This window comes from Chiroxiphia lanceolata, chromosome 9, assembly GCF_009829145.1.
Source record: "Chiroxiphia lanceolata isolate bChiLan1 chromosome 9, bChiLan1.pri, whole genome shotgun sequence".
Lineage (NCBI taxonomy): Eukaryota > Metazoa > Chordata > Aves > Passeriformes > Pipridae > Chiroxiphia > Chiroxiphia lanceolata.
In genome coordinates, this window is record NC_045645.1 from 11004678 (window position 1) to 11022540 (window position 17863).

Below are 17863 nucleotides of genomic sequence, written 5' to 3' on the forward strand. Positions count from 1 at the left end.
TGAAATCACCAAGGATTTGGTTTTGCCCTCCCCGTTCTTTATTCCAGTGCCATTCCATTAAGCTGTTCATTAGATGAAAGGTTGTAATTCAGTCTTCGGTGGATGAAATGTATATGTACTTATAGAATCAAAGACATTCCAAGAAAGGTTGTTTATTTTCTTACTACCTTCTTTAATTAGATGTCGATGGTAGGATTCTGACTGTCTGCATTCAGAGAAGCAGATGAAGCAGCAATGATTGCAGTGGGATCCAGCAGAGATGACTGAAGTTATGCTTCTTGGTTATCAGACCCTACATGCACAGGAAACTTAATTCTCCTGTGGACAGGAGAGTTGGAATTTCAGATTCCACCATGGCCAGTAGTTTAATTTTAAAGCAAAGGGGAAGTTCTGTATTTTATATTTTACTCTTATGTAACTTCAGATAATATTTTTTCAGTTATATTTCTTTTTGGTTCAAATTGCTCACACTCAGCTTTAAACTGCCCCCAGAGCTGCTAACCTAAGTTAAAACCTGTGTTTGTCCACTTTATTTTAGTTCAGTTTCTCTGTCTCAAACTTGCCAGCCTGAGCTGTGAGCCTGCTGGTGTTCTGCAGAATGGATGTATCCTTGGACTTCCCTGAGTGGGGATTGGAAACCACAAGCATTCCTGTGAGAGCCTGTCCCGGTGTTCCCAGCAGGCTGCAAGCTCAGAGCCCCTGAGCTGGGGCTCTCCTGAAGTCACTCCCAGGATCCATGTGCTAGTGTCAGAGTAGAAGAGAATTCGTGGAGGGTGACCAAGCAATTGCCTCTTGTACCCATGCACAAGGAATTTCTGTCAAAGTGGGAAAGAAAGTGGGAAAGCCCTTCATGCTGCAGAAGGTGATTGGGAAAAATATGAGGATGTGCAAAGATATGCTTGTTCTATCTAAAACCCTCCCCACCCCCAAATCCCACTTGCATTTATCCGTATGGAGTACCCATGTTTGGGATGAGGGAAGTAACTTCAGCTTTCACTCACTGTAGCTTGAAACTTACAGCTTTGAAACTACTTAGATCCTCTCCTTCCAACCTCATTTTCCAAGGTGAGCTCTTCCTTCTGAGGGCTGAGACTGGATCTGCACACTAAAGTGTTTACATCTGTAATTAAAAGTGATGAGAGGGGGTGAACATGCCACAAAACTACTTTCCTGTGGTTTCCATCTTCTGAGATTCCCTCTGCGAAACTCTACTTGGGAGTTTTGTCATTGTATATAAAATACCTAATACAGACTCTTTTGAGAAAAAGAAATGTCATGATATAAGTTTACTTTCAGGAAAGAAATTGAGTGTACTTCCCATCTTAATGGAAAATTAGGTGTGGTGGTGTCCTTAGTTCCTTGTACATGGCATCTGTATGTGAGGGTAATAATCACAGAGCTTTCGTCTCCCTATAAGGAAGGGAAAATGGTGGATGATACACTGTTGACACTTGTTCTTCGTATTCATCCCATCCCGTGCTGCTCTTGCCCTCACCTTTCAGCCCCAAGCTCTGTGGGCACATGTGCAGTCTGGGTCGAGTCTCCTTCCCAAGTGGTGTTTTTCATGTGTCCTGTTGGGCAGTGCTGCCCATGATATGTATCCATACACATATGTATAATTTGAATGTGCATCACAAAGACAAATTAAAGTTCTTTAGTGCTCTCCAGTCCTCAGTAGCACCAGGTATGAATATACCAGGGGACTTCTCTGCAGGGATCCCAATTTGTTTAAGACTTTCTAGGTTTGTATATTTTGTCCTGTAGCAGCTCTTCGTTTTGTGTATAAGGACAGTTCATAAACAGACGTTGAATCTCAACATGGTGCCTGCTATTTCCTGCTATTTCTGACCTGCCTGTAACAACACAGACAATCCTTATTTACACCAGTTAGCTCCACTAGTAAGTTATTCAAGGAAATTTCCTGTTAACTCTTTCAGCTGTCTCTTTAAATGTGGAACAAGGGAAACAGACCTACTAAAATGTTAAGAGATTTCTGATTGCCTAGCCTATCAAGAGACATATTAATTAATTAATTAAAGTAGGTGCTAATTTGCTTTGGCACAGAGAAAGGAGGTAGAGTATAAAGAATGATGTCCAAAATGACATAGCACAAATTAACCTTGTGACTATGATACTGTGCTGATGGAAATCACTTCAGGCTGATTAAGGCTTCAGCCACTATCTCATTTGCATGTTGGTTTATCTATAAGGACCTCTATTTGTATTTGTGCATAAAATAGGGAATACAGTTTGGCCTCATTAAGTTTGAGACTCTGCTTGGAGGAATATTGCTCAAGAAAACCACATCAGGACAAGCTTTTGAGAATGCAGACTGGTTTAGAGAAAGTGTTTTAATATATTGAAGCCTCAAGCCATCTGCCTCTGCTCCTGAGAGCTCTACCTGAAAACTTCCAGGACTGAATAATTTAAGGTTTGGGATTTTTTTTTATTCTTTCTGCAAGAAATACTAGTCTGATGTTTTATTTTCTTAAAGTCTGAACTCCACATAACTTTTTTTCAGAACTGTTTATCCTCACTCCAGACATGAACCTTGGAAAGGTGGCAGAAAAAACAAACAGCTGCTGTGTTTTTGGGCAGTCTGCATTCCTTTAAACTCTCTGAGATCAGACTTGTGCTGAGATTTTCAAATTATTTGTCCTAGGGCTTAAACACTTTCACTCCTGCTTAAAAGTCAGTGAGTTTGCCATACTGGTGCTTGTGAGAGCTGTCATGCAGAGCCTTAATGATTCAAGAACTATGAATATATGATGTGTAGTTAGGGCTTTTTATTATTGTTTCATTCAAATTTCACCTGCCTCCCTAATCATCTTTCCATTTTTGGACTCCAGTCCTTTTTTTAACTTAGGTGCATTGCCTAAGATATTCTAGGAAACTTTGTTTTCATTTTGGTTTGGGAGTAAATTTGATACATATAAAAATGTTATTAATGGACCAAGATGGAGGTAATATAAAAGACTGTCACATTCCCAAGGCCCAGAGTAAGAAATTATCTTCTGAAGCTTGGATTTCCTTTACAAGTGGGAGATGCCAGAAGAGCCATCAGTCCTATGGCAGCATTTTGTGCTCTCTTTATGAGGTCTCCCAAAAATGTTCTGTGGAGCTGGATTTAAGAGATGGAAGACTCAGGACAATGCAGGCTTGTGTGGGGAGCTACTGAAAGAGTAATTAGTGGTTGGGGTCTTCATGTGAGTTTTCCTGCAGGACAGATGTGAAGATGCTGCTATTACTTGTTCCTTATGAGTAGCTGAAATCCCAAACATGTCTTGCAGTTCCTTCCCAATTTGTGGAACTTTGCTGGGTAAAGGGATTGGTTGTACCAGATCAGTGTGTTTGTGATATGGGTTAAATGCATTGGGCAGGATGTTGAGCCCAAAAGTGTGTTTACTAGCAACTGGAATGGAAAACAAAGCAGTCACTGCAGTTCTGAAGGGCTTTTCAGTTACCCAGGCTCATTCTTTTCTTTGGGCCCTTTTCCAGCAAAGCACTTAAGGCACGTGCTCAAAGTTAAGCCTGTGCTTAAGTGCTTTGCTGGTCTGGGTCCTTTGTTTGCTGTCCAGGCATGTTGGTATGAGCAGGCTGTTGGCTGTAGGAATGTTTGGGGAACTGTCCTTCTTACACTGCTCATTTTCCTTTTCTGAACTTCTTGGCTACTTATGGCCTCGAAAAGATAGTTTGTCATTTCAGTGTGACACTGATATCAATTTGCAAACCGTCTGTAGGTTATTGGTTGAAATTAATATACACTGATTAGGAAGAAACTGTGTATTTGGAAAAATCAAGGTCAGTCCACCCAGAGAAGTTTTCATGTGATATCTTTCTCCAGCTGAGTAACATGACTGGCAGCACTTGTCATATAATAAAAGCATCTTCAAACAGTTCAGGTACTGTGAATTTAGCCCATGGTGTGACACGTTATTCCTTCTTCCAGAAAATTCTCTTTGAAGTAGCTGCTGCTGTTTAGATGATGCTTTTTATTTTTTGATCTGGATGTAGATTGATTTATTTATGGTTTTAATTTCTGCACTGCAGAGTTGCATATCTGATTCCTGCAGGACTGCAGGTATTGTGCTGTCCCTCCTCATCATTCCCATAACGTCCATGGCAAGTCAGGACAGGAGAACTTGGTTAAATTTAGTCCATGGGAATTCTCTTTGTGTCTTGCAGCAGTGAAAATTGGCCTTTCACCTCTTAGAACATCAGGGAGTTAATTTCTTCATGCTTTTCTTTGTCAAGGTGCAAACCACTTTACACCAGAGAAAATGACAGAATGTACAGCCTGGTATTGCTGACCTGACTGTGGAGGGAGCAAGGACCATCTGTATGGAATAAGTCAAACACAATCCTGCAGTTGCTTATGCAAACAAGGGACTTCCATAAATGCTCCCGCTGATGTCAGAGACACTGTTGGTTTAGGTCAAGTTACTCACACCTAAGTCTTTGTAGGACCAAGCTCATAGATAAATAGCAGTTTGCAAAATTGTATTTATATATTTGGTTCTTAATTTCTCTTATATAAAAATGTACAGCGTCTCTATGAACAGTGATCTTTTTAATTCCCTCATTTAGTTTGGTAAAGCACACAAGTATGGAAATTCTTGTGCTTTTTTTCCTCATTAAAAAGCTATGAACCATAAAAGAGGGAATAAAGCATTTTCTTTTTTTCAGGCCTCTAACACAGGGATTTTAAATTGACTTTTATTCCATTCTCCTCTGTGCTTGCAGCATTTGTGAGTGTATTTTCTGCAAGCATTACAGTATAATTGAAGTCCCAAGAAAGGGAAAGACAAATATTTTAGTGTTGTTAGAGCTGCATGAAAGGGTTCATTAGAGTTTAGAGCAGTGGTGAACTCCACCCTGCTGGTTCAGCCATCACCCTTCTCGGTGCTGGGGTAAGGCAAGCTCGGGCAGTGCCTGGGAGGGTGAGCTCTGGCTCTGAGAGAGCTGTGGATGTGCATTCCCAGGTGAGGTTGTTGTTAACATTTAAATGAATGTAAAACCCACTGTTGTCCACCTTCCTTGTGTAACAGGCTAAAGCATCTGAAATGAGAAAAGCAACATCCTTCTTTCACTCTTCCAAGAACCCGTGGGTTGATTTGTTTGGTTGTTAGAACAAGTCAAAGTGAAGTTTATTTTGTCCAGTCCCTCCTCTTTTACAGTGGCAGCAGTAATGGTTTCAGAGGAAATAAAAGGAGAGAGGAATCCTAGAATTGAGAACATGTGAGCATCCTTCTGGGGACACTGCTTTCAAATCATGTTCAGTTAATGAGCATTTATGTTCCTGTGTATTATTTCTCTCTATTATTGACTGAAAGCAGTCTAGATATCCATGTAATGTAGCCTCCTTTTTGTTTTTCTTTTCTTTTCTCTTGTCCCAGAAATACCCTTTTTCAATTGCAGAATGATTGCTTGTTTTGTTTGAATGCCTTTATTGCTGTATTCTGAGGAATAATGACAGCTGATCTATCTACTCTATAGCCTCCCTTATTTTCTGTATTGCTCTACTGATGTAAATAAGCTGAAATGTTTTTTCATTCTTACTTTATGGAAATTTATGTATACTTTTATTCACTTGTTACCATTTTCAGAACTCTTTGTGGTTCTACTTTGTGGGGGTTTTCTTTGTTTGGTTTGTGAAATCCCACAGCTATCCAAATAATACTGTTGATCTCTCTGCTTTTTGAGATTTGCTCAAAAATTTACCCTTTTTTTGCATGAATACAATTACAAAGGGCAATGCAAACCATTATTATTATAATTAATTAAAGATACTCCAGAAATAGATACACTGCTACTGTAATTTAAAGTATTAAATTACAGGCATGCAGTACATGTATGATGTATCTGAAACAAGCCATCTTGCTTTTGCTGTGGTTTAAATGACTTACCTTAAAATCTAAAAAACATGTTTTCAGAAATTAATACTAATGACTGTAAATTTTGACTGAATAGATCTAGTATTTAGGAATGAGTTATGATTTTAAGAGTTGTCATTGACTGAACTGATTTTTGTGACAGGAGGTAACAACACACCTTGTTGCCAGTTTAGGAGTCTCTGATGTGCATCTTGATTCAGGTGCACGTGGCAGCTGTATCTTGTCATCCAGACTGGAGTGAGACTTGAAGGTGGCTTCCCTGTATAAAAGAAAGGGGCTCCACACTGGAGTTTAGCATGTGAAATGGGATCAGCCTCCATCAAAATGTAGTTATTAAAACTTTCTTTTATTGCAGTACTCTTGGCAATTCCCTGCTTCTGTTCTGGTTTCACTTAGGCTTTGTCTGGCCACAAGTGCACGACAGCCGAGGTTCCAGTTCAGCACAGCCTGACTAAGCTGGTAACAACTCCCATTAACCCACTGACTGTTCTTCAGAACTTCTTACTCACACGTGTTCACGTACTGTGCTAAACTAGACTATCAGCAGTGTTGATGTTGGGAATATATACATTTTACTAATTCATGAGTAAATAATGTGCCTTTATAGTGAACTTGTGAAGAGATGTCCGGACTAACAGTTTTCTCTCTCAGAATGTCACTGTGAGGGTTGTAAGGGTGTGGTTTTTCACACCCCTCTAATTCTGCTCAGTGACATGAAGACAGCAGAAACCACATCATGAAGTGTAGCACTGATCATGTGGAGATTTGCTTCATTGCTCTGTGTCTGGAGTGTCACTGTGCACGTGGCGCTGGCCAGGCATTGCCCTCAGCATCTGCCACACTTCCTAAACCGCTGCAAGAGTCCACAGAACTTCCTCAGTCTTTGTGCTCCCTGAACAGGGATGTTGGTTGTGCATGCCCCATGTTTACTGCTCACCCACTGGAACGATACACGGTCATGGAGCCAATAACTGCCATCTTCCCACAGCCTGCCCATGGAATAACCATGTCTGTATGTAACATATATCTCTGTATAACACAGATGGGAGGGTACCTGTGGCTGGGGCACCTACTGGTGCTGACAGACATGTTGGGTGATGCACATCTGGGTGCGCTGGGAGACACTGATGCTGCTGAAGGGAATAATCTCACACTATCAAAAGCCACACCACAGTGAGGAAACCATGACCCAACTTCCTTTTGCTTAAGCCTTTGCTTAATCTCTTCACTAGCTTCATTGAATGTTTGGTGAAGCCTTGAACTGTGGTGAATTCGCTCAAGCTTTTCCTTCCAGAGGAAGCTGTACACTGGCTCTGTGTGCTGATATTTTCAGTTTTAATCGTGTCATACTTTTAACTGCCTGAAGAAGGTAACAGGAGAAAATATGTTTTTTAAATACAGGCTCTTAATTGAAATAAATATTTGACTTCCTATTGCAAAGTGCTTTGCTTGAAATACTGAGCTTGAAAGATATATAGTTTTGTGCTGAAATGGAGCTGAAAGGTTGCTGATGTTGCAGAGTGGCAGGAGGTGGGTCCCAAGGCTGCGGGACTGCAGCGATGTCATACATGGGCTCTACTTCTAGTTTTACTTTTCATATCCCTTGCCAGTTTTGGATGATTTTTTTTTTATAACCTCTCCTCCACTTATTATGCTTTTAAAACTTAATGTAGTGATTGCTTGAAACTGTGATTCAGTTTTACATATGTGCACACTTCTTGTTCCTCTCCTATTTAAAAATTTAGACTGAAGTTGCCCATAAAAAGATTTTTAACCTGTTTGGCATCACATTTTCTGAATGGTGCCTTCGTGCCTCGGTCTGTCTCTAGACTGAGTCTCTGCAGTTCAAGATTCAGTTCAGGGGTCTGAATGATGTTTACTCTTTGACCCTTGGCCAAATCCCTCAATTTTTTTTGCCTCTGTTTGCCATCTTTTAAGGAAATGGATTAATATTTCCAATCCCACATGCTATGTCTGATTTGTCTAGACAATACATTTTTTTGTCTAGGACTGTGTCTCATTATGATTTTTTCAACAATGCCGAAGACAATGGACTTGAATCTTGGTTGGGTGTCTGTAATATAACACAGAATGAAATTAATAAAAAAACTAAGCAGTCTGCTGACTGTTTGCTTCCCTTTGCCTCATGACATGGTGAGGCATATGTGGGTGGATAAAATACTCTTATTTTGTACTTTCTGGTCCAACTCAACATATTTAACTAAGAGCATCCCTGGTATGAATCCATTGAAATTATTAGATGCACACAAGGGATTAATCTGACTGGATATGTTGCACTTGAGCTGGGTGGCTCCCTTCAGGTTTGGTGACATAACTTCTAGGAAAACTTAATTCAAGGGTCCAAGTATTTCAATCTTTTGATAGCGTGTTCCTAAAGAGAAACACACTTTTAAAAAGAGTTGAACTCTGATACAAATAGAAGAAACATCATCTCATTGTAGTTAGCGTGATTCACCTTCTGTGTATGACTTCTTTGATATTTGCAGTACTTGATGCATTTATTTGTGTTTTTTAAAGGACAGGTTTAAATAGATTACAGCAAACACAGACAGGCACATTCTCCCAATCCAAAGTGAATATCTGTATGGGTAAAAATACATGTGTGTGTATATTTATGAAAAACTAAAACATTCCAGTTTTCTTACAATACTTAATGTATCAAATGCACACTTTCACATCTCTGGCAAGATGTACAAAAGTTACACTTTTAAGGTACCTCATTCAAGACAGCATTTGGATCAAGGGTTGGACTTGATGATCTCAGAGGTCTTTTCCAACCCAGTTGCTTCGATGATTCTATAATTTTCTTTCTGTTGTTCCTTAGAGTCTGAGTGTCCCAACAGTCTGTCGTTAAGTTTGAGGTTTATCTAATAAAACATCAGTCTCCTACCTCTCCTGGAATATAAGAAAAATCTACACTCTGTATTTCTCAAAAGACTTCTGTGCCTGTTGTGATGGTAATTGGGGGTCACTCCTCACTCTGGTTGGGGTGGTCAGAAGGTTGATGCCAGAGTTTAAAGCACTTTGCTCTTTGAAACCTCGTGCTGCTATGTAGGCTTTGAAAATGATCCTATTGTTCTTCTTTTTTTTCCTTCAAAGTGGCATCCAGAGTTTAAATATAACATGGAATCTCGTCAGGGAGTGGCTGTATTCAGAGGAGATTAATTATAGATGTGGGTGTAGAAAATTGCAAATGTGAATTGTATTTTTCATACAATAAAATCTATCCCTTCAAGTAGGCAACAGACTTGCTTAGAAAATGCTGTGATTTAAAGAGCCAGCCAAAAGCCTCCAAGTGTTGTAGCATGAACACCAAATACTAGAGTATTTAGAAAAAAGTGATTAATACTTTTTCCCCTTTACAAAAATAATCTTTACTTTTTGATTTGCTAATTGAAAGACTTTCTTTCCTGCTTGCTGGTTGTTGCTGAGGGCTGGGAGTGGGACTTCCACTGTCACACATGGAGGGATGTGCTCAGGAGAGCCCCAGAGTCCTCCTTCTACACCCTACAAAAGACCTAAAAACCTTGTCTGATAAATAAGTTTGGAAGTCCTGGTATAATGCCCATGTCTGTTGGTCAGAGATTTGATGGATCCCAGTCCCTCTGATATAGCTGCTGTTCCCCCAGGGCCTCTCTCTTACTCTTTCATGGACTGTTACCCTTTCATGGACTGTGCTCTGGCAGGGAGATTTATGGCAGAGGAAGGGAGACCTGCTTTATATTTTTAAATAAAAGCTGTGCCACCAGTCCAGTGAGAATTCTGACTTGCCAGATGTGAGGCCCACAGAGCTGCTGAATACAAGTTCACAGATTTTTAACCCAGAGTTTAGTCTTGTTGCTTGTGAAGGAGGGTTAGGATCTTACAAGTTCACTGAGTCATGAGTGTGCGGGGAAAAAATGGAGGGAATAATGCATCTCATCAAACAAGTATTTTAAACACAGATTTGAAAGAAAACCTGTAAAGTCTTTACACCAAATGTAGTACTTTAGTATAACTTTTGCAACAACAACAACAAAGAAAAGGCTTGAAAGGTTTTGGAAAGGTATTATATAGTCAAATATCAGTATCATCATTGGGTTCAAGCTTGTAGGTCATGAGCTATTCACTGTCACTTACACACAATAAAGAGAAATCTTTTCTATTAAATCCCTTTTTTTTGAAACTGAAGAGCTATTTTCTGAGAGTGAGTTTTCCCCATCGTGAGGAAAAAGGGAAAAATCCAAATAATTTATTGAACATTTAACTTTTAAAGGTTGAGATCTGGAGTTTAATCCTATTTCACCTGTGAAATATGACAAAATTGCCACTGACCTTAGTGTTAACAAATATTGGCCTTCTATTACATCATTTATATTTGTATTATTATTTTTTTCTCTGCAGTTTTAGTGAAGATTTCAAAGTGGGGAGAAGCTTTTCTTTTGCTGTGATATTTAACCTCCTTAAAAAAATCTAAATGGCAGCCAGACTACTTTTAATTATTTGTGATAAATATAAGTGTTATCCAGAGCATAAGAAGGATGAAGAAGTCTGATTACCGTAATTTCCTTGCTGCCTTTACTGAATAGATTTAAGTCCTCAGACGTGCAAAGACTGAAAGTTGAGGCCTGTGAGTGCAACTGGAATGTGTCTGCTACTTGTCCCAAACAGGCTTCCCCACCTGTCTCCTTTGTTTGGCCTGTTTAATGTTTTGTTAGAAGAAGAAAACCCTTTTCAGGCAAGAGTCATATTGGAGAGCTGTGCTAAGACAATGGGCTTGGGCAGGCTGGAGTTTCACAGGCTTTGGGTCAAAGGCAATAATCATGAAGAGTGGTGTGTTGTAAATATTGGGAACCTGGGATTTGCACGGTTGGGTGGGTGGAACAGCCCCTGACATGTTTTGGTGTGTGCACATGCAATTAAAGAACTGTTGAATGAGTGCAAGGAGTAAAACCCTGGCTGTGAATGTGAACCAGAGCACACCCAGACTCACCCGGCCCCATGGGTCCAAACCAATCTGCCTGAGAGCAACTGTAGGAACTGAGTGACAGCAGGTGCAGCTCTTCTCACACCACCCTGAGCTCAACCCACCTCTCTGAATCCTTTTAAAAACCTTCACCATCGGCAGCATCTCATATGTTTTATACATATCAAGACTGAATGACCAGGTGCCACATTTTTATTCCTATTACTCAGACTTATTCCCTTAGGACAAACTGCCCTCTTCTTCCCTGTTTTCCCCAAAGCAGCCAAAATCCCCAAGCAGTCAGAGGCATTGGCATGCCAGGTAAAAATACCAGTGGGTCCAACAGGTTGGTTCTGTTCCAAAGCTCATTCATTAATGGATATGGCATTAGACCTAAAGGAGCAGAGAGTAATTACATGTTTCCTATTGCTCTGTGATAACCTCTGCTGTATTTCAGGCTCTTGCAGCACCAATGCCCAGTTCTGTTCTTGGATGCTGGGACTGTGTGTGCTGGGTATTAATTTTTTTGTCTGGAACATTTTTGCACAAACCACAGTCAGATCTGTGACTGTGTTTGAGCGGGGAATTGCTCGTTCTTGTGAAAAGCCTGGAGACTGTGGGGTGCAGAATTTGGGAGGACATTGGCAGCTTGGTCCAGATGTTAATATGTGGAGACGTTCATTTAGGCAGAATTTGAATTCAAAATCTGTTTTGAATTTAAACTTTTGAGAACAAAAGGAAAAACACATTTGATGTTGTGACTGTCACACTCCATTGTTTCAGGTCTCCTTCTTGCCTTCACAACATCATAAAGCTTTCTTAGCTCTTGGTTCTTTGTAGCTTTAAATAAATCTGCCCAACACACCACAAAGTGCGACTTTATCCTGCTCCACACTGTTCATTTTGGGTTCTAACTATACCCTGTTCTCACTTCTGTAGGATTTAGTTTTGGTCCAGCCCTCAGCAGGTGCAGCTGGTTTTAGTTCATCACCACTGGACAGTGATCCAGGGAACACATCCTGTGATTAAACTGTTACCTTGTTAATGATGCCTGTAAAATTAATTAAGTTCCTGAGTTTAAATTCATTTCCGAGCAGTTGGGATGAATGAAGCAGATCCTTTTGCTTTGCAATCAAGAGCAAAGCTTACATTCACTTCAGGGTGGCCCAGACAGGATTCTCTGCCCTTAAAACTGATAACTGATGCATTTTCCAGGCTAACTAGTATTGAACTAACCCTCTGGAATGGAAGGTCGTGTAGAAATGCCTTATGGGATCACTTTTCAGGAAGAAACAGTTGCTTTTAATAACTTTTAGTTAGTAGGATTTACCTATTACTCTATTCAAAATCAGGATGACTTCCAGAAGACAACTGCAGTCAAGGAGTATCCCCCAACTGTATTTTCATAGCAGGTATTCTTCCAGGCTGGACTGAATCTCTGCAGAGTTGGGAGTTGTGTCCATACTTACTTTATCCCATTTGGAGTGTGGGAGATGGTGTCAGCAAAGAATGGACCAAAGTGTAAAGCCCTGGTGACTATACAGAGCTGTGGAGAAATTTTTTGTGACCTTTACCTTTTAGATACATTTTATGCAGATGACTGGCCACAGAGTATTTCCCATTTTCATAAATGTATCTAAGTTCCTTCTCTCCAAGAAATACAAGATAGTGAGAGATACTACTCAGAAAGGGCAGATAATGTGGGAAGAGCCACATATCAGCTCACCCTGCTTACAGACAGGGAATTACCAGTGTGTGTTCAATCCCTATGGATTGAACTGAGTTTTTAAGACTACTGAGGTTCTGGTCATACAGAACTTCAGCACATCCACAGTCAATCCTCAGCAACAGATGTGCAAAAACTCAGAGCTGGACAGTGAGAGGAGGGGTTGTGCAAGGTGCTGTAATGAACATTTGTGATGAATGTGGCAGGGATTTTCTTTTCTTGAGGCTGTTGGATGCAAGTAGGATCCTATAGTTCTTTGTAGACTGGTATTTGTAAGAAACTCTAAGCATAATCATGTTCCTGTTGAAAATCTGGTTTAAATATAATTTTTCCATGCACAATGGTTGGTTTTTTTTTGGTAGGAATATTCTAAGCAAATATTTTTGTTCTGAACAGAGAAAGGAAAGCTTTCATTTCATTGCATTGGGAATATGCTTGAAGAAAAGAGTCTTTAAATTCACGGTGTTTCAGCCTGGCTAAATATGACTTGTGCTGCTGAGAGGTTCCACACTACAGCTTCTCAAACCCTGTGCTGGATCAGGCAGCTGGGAGAGCACAGTTGCCTCAAGGATTGCCTGTTAACTCAGCACCTTTGGACCCATTTGATCCTGATAGTAAAATAAGAGGAACATTTGCTTCTATCCATCTGGTTCATCCAGCTTCAGCCAGCACAAGTCTGGTGTTTACGGCCAAATAATTGAGGCAATATTGCCAAATAGTTAGAAAAATGGGATATACCGCAGTGAATATCACCTCTGTTTCTGTTTAACGTCTGCCCTTCATCTCATAAAATTTGGGAGTTACTGTGAAATATAAAATTTTCTCATAGTTGAGGCTTTCTTTGTAGGTGTAGTGATTTGGTCTTTGCCACAGTCTTTCTGGATACAGTTTTCCCACATTAGGAGTCATGCTATCCTTTTCTCAGGGGGATACTCTGAGAAGAATTTCTGAGTGATTTCCCATGAAGTTAATATAAATCTATATAATATATATCTATCTATGCCATTGGCTTCAGCAGTGACAAACCATGAATGAACTGCTCTCTGTGTGTGCACAGAGCTCCTCAGCATATGCAAATTGAGCATCTGTCTGTAATTACTACAGCACCTCATCAGGGAAGGGGCAGGTATTTGAGTTCAACACATCCAGGTGCTTCTGAAGCTTGTGGTGACATTAATCCATTATTACAGGCATCTCAAAGAAATTCCTTTATCTTGAGCTGTTGTCTTAGAGACCAGAGTCCTTTCTGCTGTATAACACTTTCTCTTAGATATTAAGGATTTTTATAAAGCCATATTGTTCCATTAAAAGCCTACTTTTTGAGTGGCAGCAAGAGTGGATTAAGGAGCTTAAATCTCAGATAAGTGCAAATGCTTTGACTGTGTTTCCAACAAGCATTTTGAGTTCCTTGTTGTGGCCGTGGAAATAAAAACCTACCAACATAATGCGTTGGTGTTTTAGCTCGGACTTGAGGTTGGTTTTCCTATCAGAACCTTCCAGTTACAGATCTGCCAGTCAGTTCATTTGGGAAGAGTTGTCCTTCCCAGTTTGTTTTCCATGCTGTGTTAAAAATTCAACCAAAAATCATCTATTTGTCCTTCTCCTGCAAGCACTTTGCACTTATAAATCTACACAATGTGTTCAGTCCAGCCATGTCCTGCAAGAGAGCTGCGTTCTGCTGGAATTCTGTGGATTGGCAGGGGCTGGTCTGTCCCATCCACACCATTTCAGTGGCCCATGTGTGTGGTGTTCCACAGGGGGAGCTCTCTGGGAGAACTGGCCCTGTTTAACACATGCTCTTTGGAGCATTTGTCAGGGTGTGGCATTAGTTCAGAGCTCCGATTTAATTAGAAAAAGACACACTCAGTTCTGATGATAATTTGTTATGATTTGGTATTTCCCATATTTGGGAAAAATTAATTCATTATTGTTTCACTCTTTATGTCTAAATTTTTCCTAAAGTGATGAAGTGCTTTTTTTGTCAAATATCCCGTCTTTATTTTTCCTTTTTATGAGGGGTTTGAACTGATTTGGGGAAAATGTTTATTTTTTCCCAGTATTTTCTTCAGCCTAGAATTTATTTATTCACCCAGTTTTTGTCAAAGGTCCTAATTAGATTTCTGTGTCTGGCTTTTAAATCCTTGGAAATTGGAATTTCTTATATCAACATTGTCATTGCTGTAGTTACAGGACATGTGCTTTTCTGTTTTCACAGAATCACTGAATTGTGATTGCCTGATCTGTTCTTAAACTGTTAGTAAAAAAAAGGGGGTGAGGTATCAAAGCTGTTTTAAGAGTAGCCCTGAAATAATCTCTACAGTATCTATAGGGATATAAATAGTTAACTCTGTATCTTTTTTTTTTCCCCAAAAGATGTTCATTAATTCTCAAGAGCAAATGACACCCCTTTATAACCAGTGGGATGTGAATGAACATCACCTGTGCTCTGGTTGTAAAAACATGGTCACTCCAGCAGCACAGGATGAAATGAAACATGATGCATTTAAAATATACATTTCTGTCCTAGGTGAGAAAATGGGAGTTCAGGGAGTCCCTGGAGTCATCCAGTCTTCTCAGTGTCACATTAAAGAGTGTTGGTTCTTGTCGTAAAACCCTAAAACATGGAATGTGAGCCCCAGATAATTTTCCATCTGTGTGGAAGGGCTCTTCCTGTTCCTGTTTGGCTTTACTGTGTGTATAGTACCAGTGTCCAGAAGCCTTAGCTTTGATTTGTATATAGTAAATAAAAATAGCTTCTGTTTTTCTGTTCAATGCCAGGTTGGATGGGGCTCTGAGCAGCCTGGACTGATGGAAGGTGTCCCAGGCCATGGCAGGGGGTTGGAACAAGATGAGCTTTAAGGCCCCTTCCAAACCAAACCATTCTGTGGTTCATACTTCAATCCTTAGGTAGTTCACTTGGATGAAAGGGAAGGTTTCCTTTTACTCAAAAAATTTTTTTGTAGAGAGGAATTTTTGGATTTTTACTTATGCAAAACTGCCAGAAAAAGTCAAATGCTTCAGTAAAATTGACTTTGCTTTGAAGATACACGTTCAAATTGTAACATCCTGGTAAAGAGAGTATGTCTGTGAGAGCTCACCTTGGCTAAAAATGAGTCACAAATAAGCTACCTTGTAAAACATCAAAGGCAATCCAGCTCTGAACAGGGTTTCTCTTTGAGAACAGTTATGAAGTTCTGTTTCCCTGAGATGCATCTGAGGTGTCTTGCACTTGGTGGCACAGTGGTATTCCCAAGCCTACATGTAACTGCAATTTTCAGTGTTACTTAGCATTTTTAATACATCTTAGTTTATTAACTTCTCAAGTGCAGTTTAATACTGATCTTCTGAGATGACTCTTAGTGTTCAGACAGAAAAGAGTCTTAGTAATACTAAATCTTCAGGAAGGTTTTTCTTATTCTGGGGAGGAGTGAGAGAATGGGAATATCAATAATTTTGGGAGAAGACCGTTCTGTGTTTTAAGACAGACTTTTCTGCAAGTGTTCTTGTCTTTTGTGTATATCCTGCTCCTACAGTGCAGCCTCAGCTTATCAAGAATCAGACTTGAACATGTAACCTGGTTGCCAGTGCATACATGATCTCCTGTAATTTGTAATTTGGTTTGAAAATAAGAAATACAAAGTTTTTCTAAGGACGTACAGTGTGCAAAGCAGTTATTTAGCCTGGAATAGCAGCAATCTGAGCTGCCTGCTAAAGAGCTGCTGTGTTCATGCTCTGCTGTCCTCTAGGCAAATGCATGGCCTGTTATTTGACTGATTTATGCAATGAAGTGGCCAGACCATGGGTTGTTTCAGCAGAGAAGAATCTTAAACACAAGGTCCTTTTAAGGTCCTCAAGACGTGCACTCCAAACAGTAACCAGTTTTTTTAATGTTAGCATTATGCTCGGGGTTTTTGGACCAGTGAAGAAGAGATCCTTTTGCAGAAACTTGTTTCTAGTCACAGGTTTAAAGCCAAATGTGTTCACCTGCCTGATTCTGTGCCCATATTGTCTCTTTTCCAGGTCCCTCTGTACAGTCGTGTGCAAGTGGACGTACACGTCAGACAGGGGTTGGGATGACAGCTTCTGGAAAATGATTGGTTTGGAATGTTTGGTGAAGGATAAGTATGAAAAAATAGGTATATCAGGGTGTTGTTTCATACCTATGCATATTCATACTAATAAAAAGCTATATATATATAAATATATCAGATATAAACATATATATATGGATAGGGCTTGGAGCAACCTGGTCTGGTGGATGGCGTCCCTGCCCATGGCAGGTTGTTGGCATGAGATGATCTTTAAGGTCCCTTCCAACCCAAACCATTCTGGAACTGTATGAATAAAAGATATATAGATATCAGAAGATGTTTTGCTGTATAATTGTGAATGTCAGCAGAAATGTATCTGGGCTTGATGTACTTCAGATGGGCTGCTGAGAAGGCTGGATGCCCATAGGGAACAGGTTTCCTAAGTACGTTTTTTACTTTGCATTGTCATGAGAAACTGTGTTTAAATATTTCATCTTCTACCCTTTGGAAAGGCCTAAAAAGCCTTTTTTGTACTGTTCAGTCTCAACAATCTAGAAGTAAATAGGAGCCCCAGCAATCGATTCCATGAAGGAAACACTCTGTTTGGGTGTACTGGATGGCAGGCTACAAAAAAAAAAGCCATAATATTGTAATTTATAGCTGTTACTGATAGCGTGATTTGCGACCTGTAACCAATCTCCCTTATAGCAATTTTCAAAAAAAGTGCTACTTCTGCTTGTTGTTATCTTTATACATTTTTTTTTCACTCTCAGAGCCCAAGTTTAATTAGAATGGTAGCCTTGCTAATAGCAATTCCTACAGCAGATATTCATTTAAAGTCCATAACGTTAATACACCAGAAAATTTCCAGGATAACTTTATTAGACTTTCCCTGTTAAGTTAATGGACTTTTAATGGATGTCCTAAGCAGACATGTCATTAACAAGAATATTACCAGACATGAATTAAAATATGCTCATTCATCAAAGTTAATTATCTGAAATTTCCTTTGATTTTTTTTTTTTTTATGTCTGGCACTTTGAACAAGTTTCTACAGCAGTTTAAATGCAGCAACATGAAATGGAAATGGTGGAGGAAGGACTGTAGTGAAAAGAAATTTAATGGAATCTATAAAGTTTTCTGATCATCACATAATAAGCTATAAGTCATTTTCAGGTTATCAGAAAATTATGCTTGAAAGCTTCCTTGAATAGATTTCAGCTTTTCCACTGCCACTGAAACTGCT

At 39.7% G+C, this 17863-nt stretch overlaps 1 protein-coding gene across 12 annotated transcripts in view; it reads left to right on the forward strand.

The window, feature by feature from the left end:
* Positions 1–17863, forward strand: part of FGGY (FGGY carbohydrate kinase domain containing) — a 149832-nt gene that overhangs the window by 33476 nt on the left and 98493 nt on the right. For all 12 annotated transcript variants that reach the window (XR_004358612.1, XM_032696825.1, XM_032696827.1 and 9 more), the window contains exon 6: positions 16607–16722. Coding sequence is in view for 11 of the 12 variants with exons in the window: in XM_032696825.1 (XP_032552716.1) it covers positions 16607–16722 (116 nt within the window). In the remaining variant the exon portion in view is untranslated. The remainder of the gene's footprint in view (positions 1–16606; positions 16723–17863) is intronic.